This window comes from Biomphalaria glabrata, chromosome 9 (genome assembly GCF_947242115.1).
Source record: "Biomphalaria glabrata chromosome 9, xgBioGlab47.1, whole genome shotgun sequence".
In the NCBI taxonomy this organism is placed as follows: Eukaryota; Metazoa; Mollusca; class Gastropoda; family Planorbidae; genus Biomphalaria; species Biomphalaria glabrata.
In genome coordinates, this window is record NC_074719.1 from 28,819,682 (window position 1) to 28,838,938 (window position 19,257).

A 19,257-nucleotide genomic window follows, 5' to 3' on the forward strand; every position below is an offset into this window, starting at 1 on the left:
ATACCCTTTCCTCACTCAACTGGTCCACAAATGAGATTGAACCATAGCGCTCTGAGCATGCTATAAGCATGAAAGTTGCACTATATAAAAGCAATTTTAAAAAAGACCGGAACTAAAGCTTGGTTCTCAGCGCTCGCAAGGGCGAGTGTCTATTGTCGTTCCAATAGCTCAAGCTACAACAAGGCCTCAAAGAATGAAGGGTCAGAATGTAATGAAGCTGAATTACGTGTGAGTAGATAGATATATATTTGCCTATATGCGATTGGACTCCACGATGACCTGCTAATTAGTGTAAAAAAAAAAAACGGAAACTAAAACTTTATGGCCATATCAAGATCTTCGGGGCTTGCAAAGACCTTCCTTCAGGGAACAGTATCAGAAAAAAGAAGAGGCAGACATAGAAAGCGATTGAAAGACAACATAAAAGCCTGACAGGCAAAAGACAGAGAGGAATGGAGAAAGACGGTTGAAAAATCTTGTGTGGTGCCCCAACGGTCCAACAGACTAAGGGATAGGTGAAGGACAGTTTAGGTGAAGAGTAGGGAGGGGAATAACCCCCCCCCCCCCAAAAAAAAAAAAAAAAAAAAACCTGGCTACGCCCATGTAGCAGCAGATGACACAGATGCTCGAGTAAGTTTAATTTTAATTTAACTTTTACACTATACTATACACTGTACGTAATATCATTTGCAAAACGTTAGACCGTACTTTTTGCTTTGTACAAGCAGCACGCAATGAACTTAAAACACTACTTTGATGTCTTCTTGGTTGTGTTTGGCCTAATCAATTTGCTGGTCGGCATGGACATTTGATAGCACTCCCATTGTTTTTTTCCTTCTCTCCCCCCCCCCCCCCCTTTTCTTTAATGGGATGATAATGTTACCGAAAAAAGAGGGTCGAGAGAGGGTTATACGGCCAACCGACATCCTATACCATTTCTTTGCCGATGACTCACAGTTATACGATTCCTCAGTACCCTCAGAGGTGTCGCATCTGGCAGAGAAAATCAGTAGTACCGTTGCAAGGGTGAGCGATTGGATGGTTGAAAATAAGCTCAAGATGAACGAAGATAAGACAGAAATAATTAAGATTGGCACTCGGAACAACGTCTCAAAAGTTGAAAGCACAGATTCTCTTTTTATTACGAACTACCAGGTTCCTTATGTCCATGTAGTGCGGAATCTTGGAGTTTTTTTTTCGACTCAACACTATCTTTCGACCCACACATAAGTCAGCTCTGCAAGGGTCTTTATCTGCAGCTGCGTAGATTAGGCCAGATCCGACCATATTTAACAACGGAGTCAACAAAAACGCTAGCTGTGGCATTCATACTCTCCCGCCTTGACTACTGTAACGCCGTGCTAGCAGGTATACCAGATGACAAAATAGCCAAGCTGCAACGTACTCAGAACAAATAATACTTAGAAAAACAAGACAAGATTCTGCTTCTACGCTCTTGCGCACGCTCCATTGGCTTTCCGTGAAAGCGAGAATCGATTACAAGGTCGCCACACTTTGTGTACGCTCCATTGGCTTTCCGTGAAAGCGAGAATCGATTACAAGGTCGCCACACTTTGTCATCAGTGTATATATAACAATGAGATGCCCTTGTACCTTAGCGAACTGATTACTCCATATGTCCCCCAGAGAGCCCTGCGCTCAATAGACTCAACGCTTTTAGTGGTGCCTCGTTTCTCCCTCAAAAGGTACGGTCTGCGGGCTTTTTCAGTGCACAGGCTAAAGGTTTGGAACTCACTCCCCATTGATCTCAGATAGACAACATGCTACACCACTTTTAAGAAGAACATTAAGACCTATTTGTTTAAAACTTTTTTAGATTAGTTTATGATTCACACTGTCATGTTTATGTTTGTAATGTTATTACAGCGCCTTGATCCTACATTTTGTTTGTTAACAGCGCTTTATAAATAAAATTATTATTATTATTAAGTTAGAAAACAAACATTGACATAACGCAGAGAAAATGATTATAGCCTTTTAACGATAATTGATAGGAATTACAGCTGCGAAATTACAGCTCACTTAGGTTATAGAGTGTACTTTCTGCTTAGTTGTCCTAATTAGATTCATGTTTGGTATTTTATCGTCCCTGGTAAGTGCGAGAACTAGTGATAGGATGGAATGAGTAGGCAGGACCAAGAGTTTTATAGTGTAATTTCATTTCAATCTCATTAAAGTTGCTATTGTATGCCTAATGTAAATACCTTTCAAACTACATACATGTTTAAATGAAATACATTAAATAAAATACATTACATGTCTGCAAGATCGGCCACATCTAATTTCCGATACATTATCAAACTTTATATATTTTGAAGAGAATTAGGCTTACATAAATAATATGGTGCATTATTTGTGGTCCGGGTTTTAAAGCAATGACCCGGCCGATTTTGATACCCAATCCGCCCCTGTTGGAAGATATGATTTTAATAGAACGATGTAACATTTGTCAGCCCTGCCGGACACAAAACTAAGAGCATACATTTATAATTAGGTCTTTTATTCGGAACTAAAACTGTTAGCCTAAAATGTTGCACTCATAGACCTCCTAGATTATACTCAATGAAGACAAATGGCAATGTGTTTGGTGTGTTAGTGCTCCAGAGTGTCGCCACGATGATTCCGAGTTCCAAACTGCCCCTTCCCTGAGGTGTGGGCTGGAAAGTGATCATTTCATCTCTAAAAGGAACATCCGAAACAAACTAGGGAACTTAGTAACTGCAACAACAACAATAATTTAATGCCTCTTTAGCTCTCTTCAGAGCTTAAATTAGAGCAATAAAAGGAAATTTCCGATAATGATTATTAATTAGTGCCTTTTGTATTTAAACATGTATAAACATCAGTAGACTCTAGACTCTAAATGCTGTATGATGCTGCTCTGTACACAGTATGCACACAAACCACTACAGGAAACCAAATTGATTTCATATGTAATACTCTTTGGTAGAAAAGCTAGATTTTATTGTTATTACCACTACAGAATTAAATATTCTACGCTCTTCCGTTAGTAGATAGTGTTTGTTGGCATCATTTAAGTTCAATTTAGATTTAGAGTCCTTGGCATTGTTTAGTTCATTGCGAAAATCTCCATTATTATGATTATATGATTTAACCATGGGCACTGCTAAAATTGTCTATTAGCATGACAGATGGATCACAGTAGACCTATTAGGTATACAATAGAGCATTAAGAAGACAGTATTTGTATTGTGGTGTATTGTTTCCTCCCTATTCAGTTTGCACCATCGAACGAGACGGGGAGAGGTAAGGGGTTCAGCAAGAGAAATTTAAATTATTTCTAACAAATAATCATTGACTATAATCTAACACTTACCGACTGTCTTAACACAATCTTGGAGACAATTTGGGGGAAACATTGTTCCTCTCGCTTCTAAACTCTCCGATCTCTTGGATCTCAGTCAGACCAAGTGTTCAGGAGTTCTGGTTTCCGCACACTGCCTTTACTGTTTTCGTTTTTTGTGTGCACTAGAAACTAATCTTTTACAGTTTTTGTGTGCACTAGAAACTAATCTTGTACAGTTTTTGTGTGCACTAGAAACTAATCTTGTACAGTTTTTGTGTGCACTAGAAACTAATCTTGTACAGTTTTTGTGTGCACTAGAAACTAATCTTGTACAGTTTTTGTGTGCACTAGAAACTAATCTTGTACAGTTTTTGTGTGCACTAGAAACTAATCTTGTACAGTTTTTGTGTGCACTAGAAACTAATCTTGTACAGTTTTTGTGTGCAATAGAAACTAATCTTGTACAGTTTTTGTGTGCACTAGAAACTAATCTTGTACAGTGTTTGTGTGCACTAGAAACTAATCTTGTACAGTGTTTGTGTGCACTAGAAACTAATCTTGTACAGTTTTTTAACGATCGTCACGTGACATGCAACAACTAGACATTTCTTTGTATACATTCAACGTACAATGTAGTTCTGATTAGGGATTGCTTGAGAATGTAGCTGTCATTAAAGTTCTGGAATCCGAGACCTGCCCGGTGGTGTGACTTCACTAATACCTGCCGGTGGTGTGACTTCACCAATACCTGCCGGTGGTGTGACTTCACCAATACCTGCCCGGTGGTGTGACTTTACCAATACCTGCCCGGTGGTGTGACTTCACCAATACCTGCCCGGTGGTGTGACTTCACCAATACCTGCCAGTGGTGTGACTTCACCAATACCTGTCGGTGGTGTGACTTCACCAATACCTGCCCGGTGGTGTGACTTTACCAATACCTGCCGGTGGTGTGACTTCACCAATACCTGCCCGGTGGTGTGACTTTACCAATACCTGCCCGGTGGTGTGACTTTACCAATACCTGCCGGTGGTGTGACTTCACCAAAACCTGCCGGTGGTGTGACTTCACCAATACCTGCCGGTGGTGTGACTTCACCAATACATGCAAGGTGGTGTGACTTCATCAATACATGCAAGGTGGTGTGACTTCACAAATGCATGCAAGGTGGTGTGACTTCATCAATACATGCAAGGTGGTGTGACTTCACCAATACCTGTCGGTGGTGTGACTTCACCAATACCTGCCAGTGGTGTGACTTCACCAATACCTGTCGGTGGTGTAACTTCACCAATACCTGCCCGGTGGTGTGACTTTACCAATACCTGCCGGTGGTGTGACTTCACCAATACCTGCCCGGTGGTGTGACTTTACCAATACCTACCCGGTGGTGTGACTTCACCAATGCCATATAACCATATTATTTCATCATTGTCACACTAAAATAGTTTAAAGCTCTCTAGCAGTATGTTTCTAATGGCTACGCATATTCCCCCCCCCCCTCCCCAAACCAAGTAAAATTTTTAGTGCTACTAAATTTATGATATAAGGTATAGTCCTGAAGACTGCTTTTATCAATAGCTTCTGTTTTATTATTATCCAATTTAGTTTCAGACAATCCTACTAAGTCCAATGTATTGATCATAGGCCTACTTACAAAGTCTGGGTAATGTAACTTTCTCTCTTAGTTGTTCACGTACATTTATGTTGTCTAATTGTAATAAATCGGTTTTGCTAGTGTCAATGGCTTCAGGGCCGGTCTTAGGCCACTGCAACCTATGCGGTCGCAGTGGGCTCCGCGATTTCATAGGCCCCGCGCTAATTCTATTTGTAATTATCAATTGCAAAATATATACGAACATTTTTTGGAAATGTCCAGCACTAATTAAAATCTCCTGAAAACTCATAAAAATCTCATGAAAAATAAACAAAATTATCATTCATTATGGAAAACGCTATTCTTACGCGCGATAAAAAAAGGCAATGTCAGCTTTCATGTAAAAAATGTAATGATCGGACAATTTTTTTCCCATTACCGGAAGTTCCAATACCGTATTTACTTTTATAGTCACTGGCATAAAAATATGCCATAGGTTGCAAGATTCGTAAAGTAAAGTTAACTTGATAGCAATTTTGTACGTAGAAGAGAATGAATAAAATGCAAAGCCGAATTTATTTTCTAATACAAAATCTTAATTTTCACTTACTATCCTTATACTCACCTAGACTAGGCCCCGCGCAATCAGTTTTGCATAGGGCCCCGCAATTGCTAGGACCGGCCCTGAATGGCTTTGTCCTATGGCTTTTGAGTCTATCATGGTAAAGGCTGCAGATCTTTTAAGAGCTGCTGTTGGGGTGAATGTTGTTGGTTTGGTTTTCATTGAGGTAGCTGGTACTGTTGGGTTAGTTGTTGGAGTGGTTGTACTTGTTGCAATGAATAATATTGGTTATTGATTTTGCTGCTCTTGCTGAAATAGGTGACATTATTGTTGTTTTCGATGCTGTCCTGGTGATTGTTGTTGAGATGGTTTCCTTGGAGATAGCTAGGGCGGCTAGCTACTTTACTCTGTCGAGCGATTGAGTCTATCTTTGTAGCTCTTACGAGGGGTACCTCTGTTACGCCGTCCTCCTTTGGAATGCGGACGTTTCCCATGCTGGATAATTGTCAGACCCAGCGTAGCTGTCGAATGAGTGCTTCTAAACTGTCCAAACCAGCTTCCAGCAGAACATAGTTATTTGTAATGTTGTCTTGCCAGCTGTCGAATGAGTGCTTCTAAACTGTCCAAACCAGCTTCCAGCAGAACATAGTTATTTGTAATGTTGTCTTGCCAGCTGTCGAATGAGTGCTTCTAAACTGTCCAAACCAGCTTCCAGCAGAACATAGTTATTTGTAATGTTGTCTTGCCAGCTGTCGAATGAGTGCTTCTAAACTGTCCAAACCAGCTTCCAGCAGAACATAGTTATTAGTAATGTTGTCTTGCCAGCTGTCGAATGAGTGCTTCTAAACTGTCCAAACCAGCTTCCAGCAGAACATAGTTATTAGTAATGTTGTCTTGCCAGCTGTCGAATGAGTGCTTCTAAACTGTCCAAACCAGCTTCCAGCAGAACAGAGTTATTAGTAATGTTGTCTTGCCAGCTGTCGAATGAGTGCTTCTAAACTGTCCAAACCAGCTTCCAGCAGAACATAGTTATTAGTAATGTTGTCTTGCCAGCTGTCGAATGAGTGCTTCTAAACTGTCCAAACCAGCTTCCAGCAGAACAGAGTTATTAGTAATGTTGTCATGCCAGCTGTCGAATGAGTGCTTCTAAACTGTCCAAACCAGCTTCCAGCAGAACATAGTTATTAGTAATGTTGTCTTGCCAGCTGTCGAATGAGTGCTTCTAAACTGTCCAAACCAGCTTCCAGCAGAACATAGTTATTAGTAATGTTGTCTTGCCAGCTGTCGAATGAGTGCTTCTAAACTGTCCAAACCAGCTTCCAGCAGAACATAGTTATTAGTAATGTTGTCTTGCCAGCTGTCGAATGAGTGCTTCTAAACTGTCCAAACCAGCTTCCAGCAGAACATAGTTATTAGTAATGTTGTCTTGCCAGCTGTCGAATGAGTGCTTCTAAACTGTCCAAACCAGCTTCCAGCAGAACATAGTTATTAGTAATGTTGTCTTGCCAGCTGTCGAATGAGTGCTTCTAAACTGTCTAAACCAGCTTCCAGCAGAACATAGTTATTAGTAATGTTGTCTTGCCAGCTGTCGAATGAGTGCTTCTAAACTGTCCAAACCAGCTTCCAGCAGAACATAGTTATTAGTAATGTTGTCTTGCCAGCTGTCGAATGAGTGCTTCTAAACTGTCCAAACCAGCTTCCAGCAGAACATAGTTATTAGTAATGTTGTCTTGCCAGCTGTCGAATGAGTGCTTCTAAACTGTCCAAACCAGCTTCCAGCAGAACATAGTTATTTGTAATGTTGTCTTGCCAGCTGTCGAATGAGTGCTTCTAAACTGTCCAAACCAGCTTCCAGCAGAACATAGTTATTAGTAATGTTGTCTTGCCAGCTGTCGAATGAGTGCTTCTAAACTGTCCAAACCAGCTTCCAGCAGAACATAGTTATTTGTAATGTTGTCTTGCCAGCTGTCGAATGAGTGCTTCTAAACTGTCCAAACCAGCTTCCAGCAGAACATAGTTATTAGTAATGTTGTCTTGCCAGCTGTCGAATGAGTGCTTCTAAACTGTCCAAACCAGCTTCCAGCAGAACATAGTTATTTGTAATGTTGTCTTGCCAGCTGTCGAATGAGTGCTTCTAAACTGTCCAAACCAGCTTCCAGCAGAACATAGTTATTTGTAATGTTGTCTTGCCAGCTGTCGAATGAGTGCTTCTAAACTGTCCAAACCAGCTTCCAGCAGAACATAGTTATTTGTAATGTTGTCTTGCCAGCTGTCGAATGAGTGCTTCTAAACTGTCCAAACCAGCTTCCAGCAGAACATAGTTATTTGTAATGTTGTCTTGCCAGCTGTCGAATGAGTGCTTCTAAACTGTCCAAACCAGCTTCCAGCAGAACATAGTTATTTGTAATGTTGTCTTGCCAGCTGTCGAATGAGTGCTTCTAAACTGTCCAAACCAGCTTCCAGCAGAACATAGTTATTTGTAATGTTGTCTTGCCAGCTGTCGAATGAGTGCTTCTAAACTGTCCAAACCAGCTTCCAGCAGAACATAGTTATTAGTAATGTTGTCTTGCCAGCGTATGCCAATTATGAATTTTGATATGAAAGCGTTCGAGGAGCCTTAAATAGCCTACCTTCGATAGAGCAACAAGGTCTCAGAGCCATACAAAAGTGGGATTAGAACCACTGCTTTATAAACATTGATTTTTTTTGCTAAGTGAAGATACCTATTTCGTCAATCGTCATACTTTCAGTTTGAGGTGACTATAAGCCCAAAAGCGAAACGGTTTCTATTTCTCTGTCTATTTCTGTTACGAGGAAATTTTGGTTTTGAGGTTTCCGGCGGAGAAAAAGTGTGAGGTGACTAGGCCCAAAAGTGTCTTGCAGAACCGAGGACCTCTGGTTAAACTCTCAGCGAAAGTCATAATTGATTGTTTGACGTCATTGTGCTCACTCAACTCGATATATTGTAAACAAAATAGAAATAATAAATGCGCATCCCTGGTGAAGTTGACTTCAGCTCAAGAAGAATCTGTTGAGGATGTACAGGCAGTTTGTTGTAGAACGCGCGAAAAATATTTGAGAAAGTACGTATTTCTTAACACTAGACAGGGCCATCCTTAGGAATCGCGGGGCCCAATTTAATGAATGCTTGGGAGGCCCCCTTTCTAGATTTATTTATACAGTAACAGCTATTACTATTAATTAGATATGCATAAGAAGCAATAGGGGCCAGTGGGTTAATTAAAGTGACGTCAATCGTAGTTTTTATCGTACGCTACACTCAATACGTTAACCCTTTTAAGTCTTACAGTTTTTAAAGCCTGTGACAAGAGCCATAGGGATATGCTAAATATAAAGTGCTGGGCCGCAGCCAGGCGCGGGGCCCAATTTGAAGCAATCGGCCTAAGGTCGGCCCTGACACTAGACTTTGACATTTTACAAAGCTTTTATAAACTCACGCTGTCTGCCTGTCCGTCTGGGTGGAATCTTGTACACGTTACTTCTCACAATTCCCTTTCTCGAATCAGCTTGAAATAATTGCACATTATTCAACAAAGGAATCAATCAAAAAATTATAACAAATTAGTTAATTATTCGCAAATAATTAATTTAGTTGTATATGTAGGCCTACTAAGGGAAGATAAGCCTTGTGTAGAGAATTAGGTCGTTCGCATAAGATTGTAAACTAAATAGACTTAATTCGACGAGAAAACCATCTATATGTATAAGTACTTGAATACTTGCTATATACGTCGGTTTGCCTCATGGAGAGACTCGACGCCTCCACAGTGCCAATTCAGACTCGCGCAGCTTTTTGTTTGTTTAAATAGCTTTGAAAACTGCAGCTCGGAACGTCCTTCACCCCGCGATTGGTTCACAAAAGGGATTGCGCACTGCGTGTTCTAGAAGATGAAAGTTGCGCTAAACAAAAGGTATTATGAAAGTATTATTAAAACTAATAGTTTCAATCGCAAAAATATATTATTGTTAGTCTAGATTTATTTTACAATAAATACACGATTGATTCAAATTAATTCATGCAATTTCGCTCAATATAAGCTTTTTTAGAAAACATTTTTTTTTAAATTTCAGTAATTGATCAAAAAATGCACACACTGAAGGCAATATGTAGTTTGTACTTCATTTCCTCAGGTAGGCAATCTGTAGTTTGTACTTCCTTTCCTCTGGTATGCAATCTGTAGTGTAAGCCTATACCTCCTTTCCTCAGGTAGGCAATGTGTAGTTTGTACTTCCTTTCCTCAGGTATGCAATCTGTAGTTTGTACTTCCTTTCCTCAGGTATGCAATCTGTAGTGTAAGCCTATACCTCCTTTCCTCAGGTAGGCAATCTGTAGTTTGTACTTCATTTCCTCAGGTAGGCAATCTGTAGTGTAAGCCTATACCTCCTTTCCTCAGGTAGGCAATCTGTAGTTTGTACTTCCTTTCCTCAGGTATGCAATCTGTAGTGTAAGCCTATACCTCCTTTCCTCAGGTAGGCAATCTGTAGTCTGTACTTCCTTTCCTCAGGTATGCAATCTGTAGTTTGTACTTCCTTTCCTCAGGTATGCAATCTGTAGTGTAAGCCTATACCTCCTTTCCTCAGGTAGGCAATCTGTAGTTTGTACTTCCTTTCCTCAGGTATGCAATCTGTAGTTTGTACTTCATTTCCTCAGGTATGCAATCTGTAGTGTAAGCCTATACCTCCTTTCCTCAGGTAGACAATCTGTAGTTTGTACTTCCTTTCCTCAGGTATGCAATCTGTAGTTGAAGCCTATACCTCCTTTCCTCAGGTAGGCAATCTGTAGTTTGTACTTCCTTTCCTCAGGTATGCAATCTGTAGTGTAAGCCTATACCTCCTTTCCTCAGGTATGCAATCTGTAGTTTGTACTTCATTTCCTCAGGTAGGCAATCTGTAGTTTGTACTTCCTTTCCTCAGGTATGCAATCTGTAGTGTAAGCCTATACCTCCTTTCCTCAGGTATGCAATCTGTAGTGTAAGCCTATACCTCCTTTCCTCAGGTATGCAATCTGTAGTTTGTACTTCCTTTCCTCAGGTATGCAATCTGTAGTTTGTACTTCCTTTCCTCAGGTAGGCAATCTGTAGTGTAAGCCTATACCTCCTTTCCTCAGGTATGCAATCTGTAGTGTAAGCCTATAATTCCTTTCCTCAGGTATGCAATCTGTAGTGTAAGCCTATACCTCCTTTCCTCAGGTATGCAATCTGTAGTTTGTACTTCATTTCCTCAGGTAGGCAATCTGTAGTTTGTACTTCATTTCCTCAGGTAGGCAATCTGTAGTGTAAGCCTATAATTCCTTTCCTCAGGTATGCAATCTGTAGTGTAAGCTTATACCTCCTTTCCTCAGGTAGGCAATCTGTAGTTTGTACTTCCTTTCCTCAGGTATGCAATCTGTAGTGTAAGCCTATACCTCCTTTCCTCAGGTAGGCAATGTGTAGTTTGTACTTCCTTTCCTCAGGTATGCAATCTGTAGTTTGTACTTCCTTTCCTCAGGTATGCAATCTGTAGTGTAAGCCTATACCTCCTTTCCTCAGGTAGGCAATCTGTAGTTTGTACTTCATTTCCTCAGGTAGGCAATCTGTAGTGTAAGCCTATACCTCCTTTCCTCAGGTAGGCAATCTGTAGTTTGTACTTCCTTTCCTCAGGTATGCAATCTGTAGTGTAAGCCTATACCTCCTTTCCTCAGGTAGGCAATCTGTAGTCTGTACTTCCTTTCCTCAGGTATGCAATCTGTAGTTTGTACTTCCTTTCCTCAGGTATGCAATCTGTAGTGTAAGCCTATACCTCCTTTCCTCAGGTAGGCAATCTGTAGTTTGTACTTCCTTTCCTCAGGTATGCAATCTGTAGTTTGTACTTCATTTCCTCAGGTATGCAATCTGTAGTGTAAGCCTATACCTCCTTTCCTCAGGTAGACAATCTGTAGTTTGTACTTCCTTTCCTCAGGTATGCAATCTGTAGTGTAAGCCTATACCTCCTTTCCTCAGGTAGGCAATCTGTAGTTTGTACTTCCTTTCCTCAGGTATGCAATCTGTAGTGTAAGCCTATACCTCCTTTCCTCAGGTATGCAATCTGTAGTGTAAGCCTATACCTCCTTTCCTCAGGTATGCAATCTGTAGTTTGTACTTCCTTTCCTCAGGTATGCAATCTGTAGTTTGTACTTCCTTTCCTCAGGTAGGCAATCTGTAGTGTAAGCCTATACCTCCTTTCCTCAGGTAGGCAATCTGTAGTTTGTACTTCCTTTCCTCAGGTATGCAATCTGTAGTGTAAGCCTATAATTCCTTTCCTCAGGTATGCAATCTGTAGTGTAAGCCTATACCTCCTTTCCTCAGGTATGCAATCTGTAGTTTGTACTTCATTTCCTCAGGTAGGCAATCTGTAGTTTGTACTTCCTTTCCTCAGGTATGCAATCTGTAGTGTAAGCCTATAATTCCTTTCCTCAGGTATGCAATCTGTAGTGTAAGCTTATACCTCCTTTCCTCAGGTATGCAATCTGTAGTGTAAGCCTATACCTCCTTTCCTCAGGTAGGCAATCTGTAGTTTGTACTTCATTTCCTCAGGTAGGCAATCTGTAGTGTAAGCCTATAATTCCTTTCCTCAGGTATGCAATCTGTAGTGTAAGCTTATACCTCCTTTCCTCAGGTAGGCAATCTGTAGTTTGTACTTCCTTTCCTCAGGTATGCAATCTGTAGTGTAAGCCTATACCTCCTTTCCTCAGGTAGGCAATCTGTAGTGTAAGCCTATACCTCCTTTCCTCAGGTATGCAATCTGTAGTGTAAGCCTATACCTCCTTTCCTCAGGTAGGCAATCTGTAGTATAAGCCTATACCTCCTTTCCTCAGGTATGCAATCTGTAGTGTAAGCCTATACCTCCTTTCCTCAGGTAGGCAATCTGTAGTGTAAGCCTATACCTCCTTTCCTCAGGTATGCAATCTGTAGTGTAAGCCTATACCTCCTTTCCTCAGGTATGCAATCTGTAGTGTAAGCCTATACCTCCTTTCCTCAGGTAGGCAATCTGTAGTTTGTACTTCCTTTCCTCAGGTATGCAATCTGTAGTGTAAGCCTATACCTCCTTTCCTCAGGTATGCAATCTGTAGTTTGTACTTCATTTCCTCAGGTAGGCAATCTGTAGTTTGTACTTCCTTTCCTCAGGTATGCAATCTGTAGTGTAAGCCTATACCTCCTTTCCTCAGGTATGCAATCTGTAGTGTAAGCCTATACCTCCTTTCCTCAGGTATGCAATCTGTAGTTTGTACTTCCTTTCCTCAGGTATGCAATCTGTAGTTTGTACTTCCTTTCCTCAGGTAGGCAATCTGTAGTGTAAGCCTATACCTCCTTTCCTCAGGTAGGCAATCTGTAGTTTGTACTTCCTTTCCTCAGGTATGCAATCTGTAGTGTAAGCCTATAATTCCTTTCCTCAGGTATGCAATCTGTAGTGTAAGCCTATACCTCCTTTCCTCAGGTATGCAATCTGTAGTTTGTACTTCATTTCTTCAGGTAGGCAATCTGTAGTTTGTACTTCCTTTCCTCAGGTATGCAATCTGTAGTGTAAGCCTATAATTCCTTTCCTCAGGTATGCAATCTGTAGTGTAAGCTTATACCTAATTTCCTCAGGTATGCAATCTGTAGTGTAAGCCTATACCTCCTTTCCTCAGGTAGGCAATCTGTAGTTTGTACTTCATTTCCTCAGGTAGGCAATCTGTAGTGTAAGCCTATAATTCCTTTCCTCAGGTATGCAATCTGTAGTGTAAGCTTATACCTCCTTTCCTCAGGTAGGCAATCTGTAGTTTGTACTTCCTTTCCTCAGGTATGCAATCTGTAGTGTAAGCCTATACCTCCTTTCCTCAGGTAGGCAATCTGTAGTGTAAGCCTATACCTCCTTTCCTCAGGTATGCAATCTGTAGTGTAAGCCTATACCTCCTTTCCTCAGGTAGGCAATCTGTAGTGTAAGCCTATACCTCCTTTCCTCAGGTATGCAATCTGTAGTGTAAGCCTATACTTCCTTTCCTCAGGTATGCAATCTGTAGTGTAAGCCTATACCTCCTTTCCTCAGGTATGCAATCTGTAGTGTAAGCCTATACCTCCTTTCCTCAGGTAGGCAATCTGTAGTTTGTACTTCATTTCCTCAGGTAGGCAATCTGTAGTTTGTACTTCCTTTCCTCAGGTATGCAATCTGTAGTGTAAGCCTATACCTCCTTTCCTCAGGTAGGCAATCTGTAGTTTGTACTTCATTTCCTCAGGTAGGCAATCTGTAGTGTAAGCCTATAATTCCTTTCCTCAGGTAGGCAATCTGTAGTTTGTACTTCATTTCCTCAGGTAGGCAATCTGTAGTTTGTACTTCCTTTCCTCAGGTAGGCAATCTGTAGTTTGTACTTCCTTTCCTCAGGTAGGCAATCTGTAGTGTAAGCCTATACCTCCTTTCCTCAGGTAGGCAATCTGTAGTTTGTACTTCATTTCCTCAGGTAGGCAATCTGTAGTGTAAGCCTATAATTCCTTTCCTCAGGTAGGCAATCTGTAGTTTGTACTTCCTTTCCTCAGGTAGGCAATCTGTAGTGTAAGCCTATACCTCCTTTCCTCAGGTAGGCAATCTGTAGTTTGTACTTCCTTTCCTCAGGTAGGCAATCTGTAGTTTGTATAAATTTTCCTCAGGTAGGCAGTCTGTAGTTCGTACCTCCTTTCCTCTGGTAGGCAATCTGTAGTTTGTATCAATTTTCCTCAGGTAGGCAATCTGTAGTTTGTACCTCCTTTCCTCTGGTAGGCAATCTGCAGTTTGTATCCACTTTCCTCAGGTAGGCAATATCTATTTAGTTTTTTTCCTTTTATAGTCTAGGACAGGGATGGGCAAACGTTGTAAGAAGCGAGCCAAAAATTAAAGGAAACCTTTTGGTGTCCATATTTTTAGCGGCCCCCCGAAAGCGGAAAAGACGCTATTAGTTTTGTGCGAAATGTCTGTCCGTCCGTCCCATTTAGATCTCGTAAACTAGAAAAGATATTGAAAATCCGACATCACAATATTTTAGACCATTCAAAGTTCTGAAGCAACGGCTACTTTTTTTTTTCTGAAAGCGAAAAATCTAATTTTTAAAATCAGTTATGCAAGCAACTTTTTAAAGAGAAAAAGCTAACTAGTTTGCATTATAAGTTAGACCTAATTTAAAACAAATAGTAATCTTGTAAATTTCATTTTCCTAAATATTTTATTGCGGGGTAGTCAATTTTTGTATTTTTTTTTTGAGTATTCGAATAAGAAGTTGAGCCTTTTCAAAACAATTAGATTAATTATAAGACATCAGTTAGGCCAGGGGAGTCGCGATGGCTGAGCGGTAAAGCACTTGGCTTCCGAACCGGGGGTCCTGGGTTCGAATCCTGGAGAAGACTGGGATTTTCAACTTTGGAACTTTTGGGAGCCTCTGAGTCCACTCAGATCTAATGGGTACCTGACATTAGTTGGGGAAAAGTAAAGGCGGTTTGTCGTTGTGCTGGCTACATGATACCCTCGTTAACCGTAGGCCACAAAAACAGATGAACTTTACATCATCTGCCACAAGGTCTAAAAGGGGAACTAGTTAGGCCAGGTTCACATCTAAATTTACATTCACTTTCACCTATTCTTTGATCCGCGGGACCGTTGGGGCACTACACAAGATCTGTTAACCTTCTTTCTCCATTCTTATCTCTCATTTGTCTTTGAAATAATTTCATTTGGATGTTCTTTCTGAAAATATTAAAGCCTGCCTGGGTGGACCACTTCGGGGGCCGATTTTGAGTTTGTGTTTCCACACAAACTGTCTTTTGTAACCTTGTTTTTTTTATTAATAAAATACAGAAATTTAGTATTTGATTAAATGATATTGACATTGAACTACAACTAACGCTGTATGGCGCTAAGAGAGTTTCGATAATAGTTCTTAATTTGGTTCAGCTTTGGGTGTAGTTAGTATTAATAGTTAACAGAATATTTCATTCGTTAATCTATTTCTGACATAGCTTTTTCTATGCTGCTTACAAATATATTCTGATATAAAACGCAATGTTTCTACAACTTTTTAACATACTTAAAATATTTTTAAAATCCTTTAAAAAAAAAGCTTATATTATCTAAGAGGAAGAACTCCGTACATACAATATTTCTCAATAATTTAGAAGTTATTTCCATAATTCAATATCAAACTAAATAATTAATTACCACCATATGACCTCCTTCAGTCGCAAAGCGACTGTGGATCATTTTACAGAAATGAGATAAATGCCTGGCATTAGCTCTGGTCGGAGCGATGTCGCCCACACGGCAGCTCTCCCCCCCCCCCTCAGCTAATGTATCAAAAGGAACGGCAAGTGCCGCTATAGTTTCAACTTGATCCGTGAAAGGAGTATGAGAGAAATAGCATGTACCAAACCCTACATATTTGTAAACACTGAAGGATTAATTTCCCATGTTGGTATCAAACAACATTATTAATTACCTGTAACAAAATGAAGATATTGGGGGAAGGAGTAGGCCTACTCAGTGTTACAACAATCCTAGAAGGGGTACGCATGGATCAAAAGTTTGGGAAACAGGTCTAGACGCTTAGCAGCTTTTTGTAAATGCGATCAATCTTTCTTCCCATACATTTACTTGAGAGCGATCACTGAACAACAAGCAGTGCTGACAGGAGCACACAGTTTTTAGAGTAACACAACCAAATCGAGGTAGTTTACTGAGCGCCTAAAGGCAGCACGGAAAAACCTTCTCCTAGATACCCCCCCCCCCCGACTGGTCCACAACTAAGATTGGACCAAAGCGCTCTGAGCATGCTATAAGCATGAAAGTAGCGCTATATAAAAGCCATACTTTTTTTTTTTATAGTATTTAACCGTTATTAGTTTTCAGTACACAAAGCTGCTAAAACCCCGACCACTTTTTGTTGTTTTTTTTGGTATCATTCCCATGGTCTTCTGCGGGCCCTAATTTGTTATGAGTCCAAGCGAATTGAACCCCTTTGCGCCATGGTAACTACGCCATTATAAGTCCCCTAATAATCGTGGGCCCGGGTTCATTGAGCCTCTTCACAGAGTGTACTAAAGAAATAAGCGAAACGGTTTGTCCCAGCTCGAGTCTTGTACTTGTTCACTTGTTTCTCTTCTCTTTCAGTAAGTACCATGAAACTGTCGCTTACTATTGATTCCTATGAACCCAAATGTTTGAAATGTGTATTCACTGACAAGGTCACGGTGTCGGCATCTTTGACATTTAACGATACGATCAAAGATTTTCCAGACAATATTTTTGTAGAATTGTATCAAAATGAAATGGGCAGCGAGCCAGCCAACCCGTGGGAAGTGGTAAGTCACCAACACAGAAACATTTCTCTTCTTCTTATATAATACAGACGTTCTTTCAAAAAAAGATTATGATTACGTACAAGGCGTCATGTATATTAACCAATGACTTAAATTCTGCCAAGTCACTGGTTTTCCTGGCTAGCTCAGGCAACCCATTCCATGCTCTAATTGCATAGGAAGGGAGCATTTATACAAATTTGTCCTAGCATATGGTACGAGATATGTGCCTCTATCTTTGTAATTTATTAAATTTTGTTTTTATGTTTGAAGATTATGGTTCAGTGTTTTATGTATAATTGCTACTTTACTTTTAAGTCTTCTATTCTGAAGGCTTTCTAAATTTAGTGAATATTCGTTTGTATGAATCTCACTGCTCTATTTTGTGTCTGTTCCAGTTTCTTAATGTTTTCTTGAGTTGAGGGGTCCCAAACTTAGGATGCATATTCTATTATTGGCCTAACCAAGGTTAAATAACATTTTAGTTTTATATTTTTATTTGATTTATAGAAATTTCTTTTAATAAACCCTAATGCTTTGTTTGATTTTTTGATAGTTTCATCAATATGGGGATTCCATGACAGTTTTTCATTTATTATAACACTGTGGTATTTTGCGTTTTTAGTCTGTGTTACTGGTTTACCATGAATAAGATAAAGTGGAATTAAGTTGTTTTAGTTTTTTTGTTACTCTTAATAACTGGAAAGACAATGCTCCAATTTTATTCCCATTTCTGTAATTCATCTAATTCTCTTTGTAAATTTCTTTATCTTGTGTTGTTTTTATTGTTCTATATGTTATGCAAAAGTCTGCATATAATCTGACTTTTGTTCCTGAACTAATGCAGTTTGGTAAATCAAGTAAATTAAAAATAGTAATGGACCTAAGACTGTTCCTTGAGGTACACCTGAGTTTACTGTTATTGGTGTTGATTAAGAGCAGTTTGTTCTCTCAGATAATCTTTAATTCACTGATGCAATAGACCATCTATGCCAAAATATTTTAATTTTTTAAACAAACTATGGTGGTGAACTTTGTCAAAAGCCTTGGAACCTTTGAAAGGAATAAAAACATTTTCTTTTATCCAATTGGTTATTAAAATATCGTGTGGAATCAAATCTTTTCATCTTCCGGGACATCACGTGTGGCTAAAGAGACAAAATCATTTGATGTCTGAAAAGCACAAAGTTTGATGTCTGATAAGCACACAGACTTGAAGTCGATAAGCATGCAGACTTGATGTGTGATAAGTACATAAACTTGATGTTTGATAAGTGCGCACACTTGATGTCTGATAAGCACATACACTTGATGTCTGATAAGCACACAGACTTGATGTCTCTGATAAGCACACAGACTTGATGTCTCTGATAAGCACACAGACTTGATGTCTCTGATAAGCACACAGACTTGATGTCTCTGATCTGATAAGCACACAGACTTGATGTCTCTGATAAGCACACAGACTTGACAAGCACCAATGTTTGATCATGAAACTTCTACCCTACTTCTTGTACTAGCTCTTCCATTCAATTCCTAGTTTTATTTTTAATGTATTTTCTGTTTGTTTTCTTCTCAGTACTGTCATCTAGCTCTTCGCATGTGCTTCAGAAATGAATACAATGATGCCACCTGTAATTGTAAAGTTGGAAAACTATTTCAAGTGCTCTTCAGAGTCACGCTCTTGAATGTAGACAATATGAGAAACCAAAAACTGCGTCTGCGTTGGACTCATGACAGTTGGATTCATAATGAAAGACAATTTTTTGATGATTTGCTAGTTAGTAACATTTATCAGTGGTAACGCTCTCTATAGACCTGGTTTTATTTACATAGCTAGTACATAAGAATAGAAATGTGCAAATCATGTCACTACAGATCACATTAGTTTGTAGGAAGGAAGTCTGACTACATTATATCTTATCAGTCTAGCAATGCTCTAATTCATCAACCTAATGGTGACTAGATTTTGTACCTCGTGTTGTATTCTGTGAATTGAATGTTGAAATAAACTTTTTTTTTTTACATTTTCTGTTTATTTTGTCTTATGAAACTGTCATTCCTGACTTAATAAAATACAAAAACAAAAAAGAATGTTTTCAATGAACTGTTCCAATTTTTTGATGATTTGCTAGTTAGTAACATTTATCAGTGGTAACGCTCTCTATAGACCTGGTTTTATTTACATAGCTAGTACATAAGAATAGAAATGTGCAAATCATGTCACTACAGATCACATTAGTTTGTAGGAAGGAAGTCTGACTACATTATATCTTATCAGTCTAGCAATGCTCTAATTCATCAACCTAATGGTGACTAGATTTTGTACCTCGTGTTGTATTCTGTGAATTGAATGTTGAAATAAACTTTTTTTTTTTACATTTTCTGTTTATTTTGTCTTATGAAACTGTCATTCCTGACTTAATAAAATACAAA

At 39.5% G+C, this 19,257-nt stretch overlaps 1 protein-coding gene across 10 annotated transcripts; it reads left to right on the forward strand.

The window, feature by feature from the left end:
- The first annotated feature begins 2,835 nt into the window (after nt 1-2,835).
- On the forward strand, nt 2,836-19,206 carry LOC129928322 (uncharacterized). 10 transcript variants are annotated; one of them, XR_008779923.1, is made up of 6 exons: nt 2,836-2,954; nt 4,938-4,995; nt 8,239-8,571; nt 9,581-9,640; nt 16,634-16,824; nt 18,401-19,206. XR_008779923.1 is itself a non-coding variant. In XM_056042195.1 (5 exons), exons 3-5 carry the CDS (start codon nt 9,595-9,597, stop codon nt 18,623-18,625), a joined length of 462 nt encoding a protein of 153 aa, XP_055898170.1. In that variant the 5' UTR covers nt 2,836-2,954; nt 4,938-4,995; nt 9,581-9,594; the 3' UTR covers nt 18,626-19,206. The 10 variants fall into 10 exon arrangements, 5 of the variants coding, with proteins under 5 accessions (XP_055898170.1, XP_055898168.1, XP_055898169.1 ...); XR_008779924.1 differs by lacking the exon at nt 9,581-9,640; XM_056042195.1 differs by lacking the exon at nt 8,239-8,571.
- The last annotated feature ends 51 nt before the right edge of the window (nt 19,207-19,257 follow it).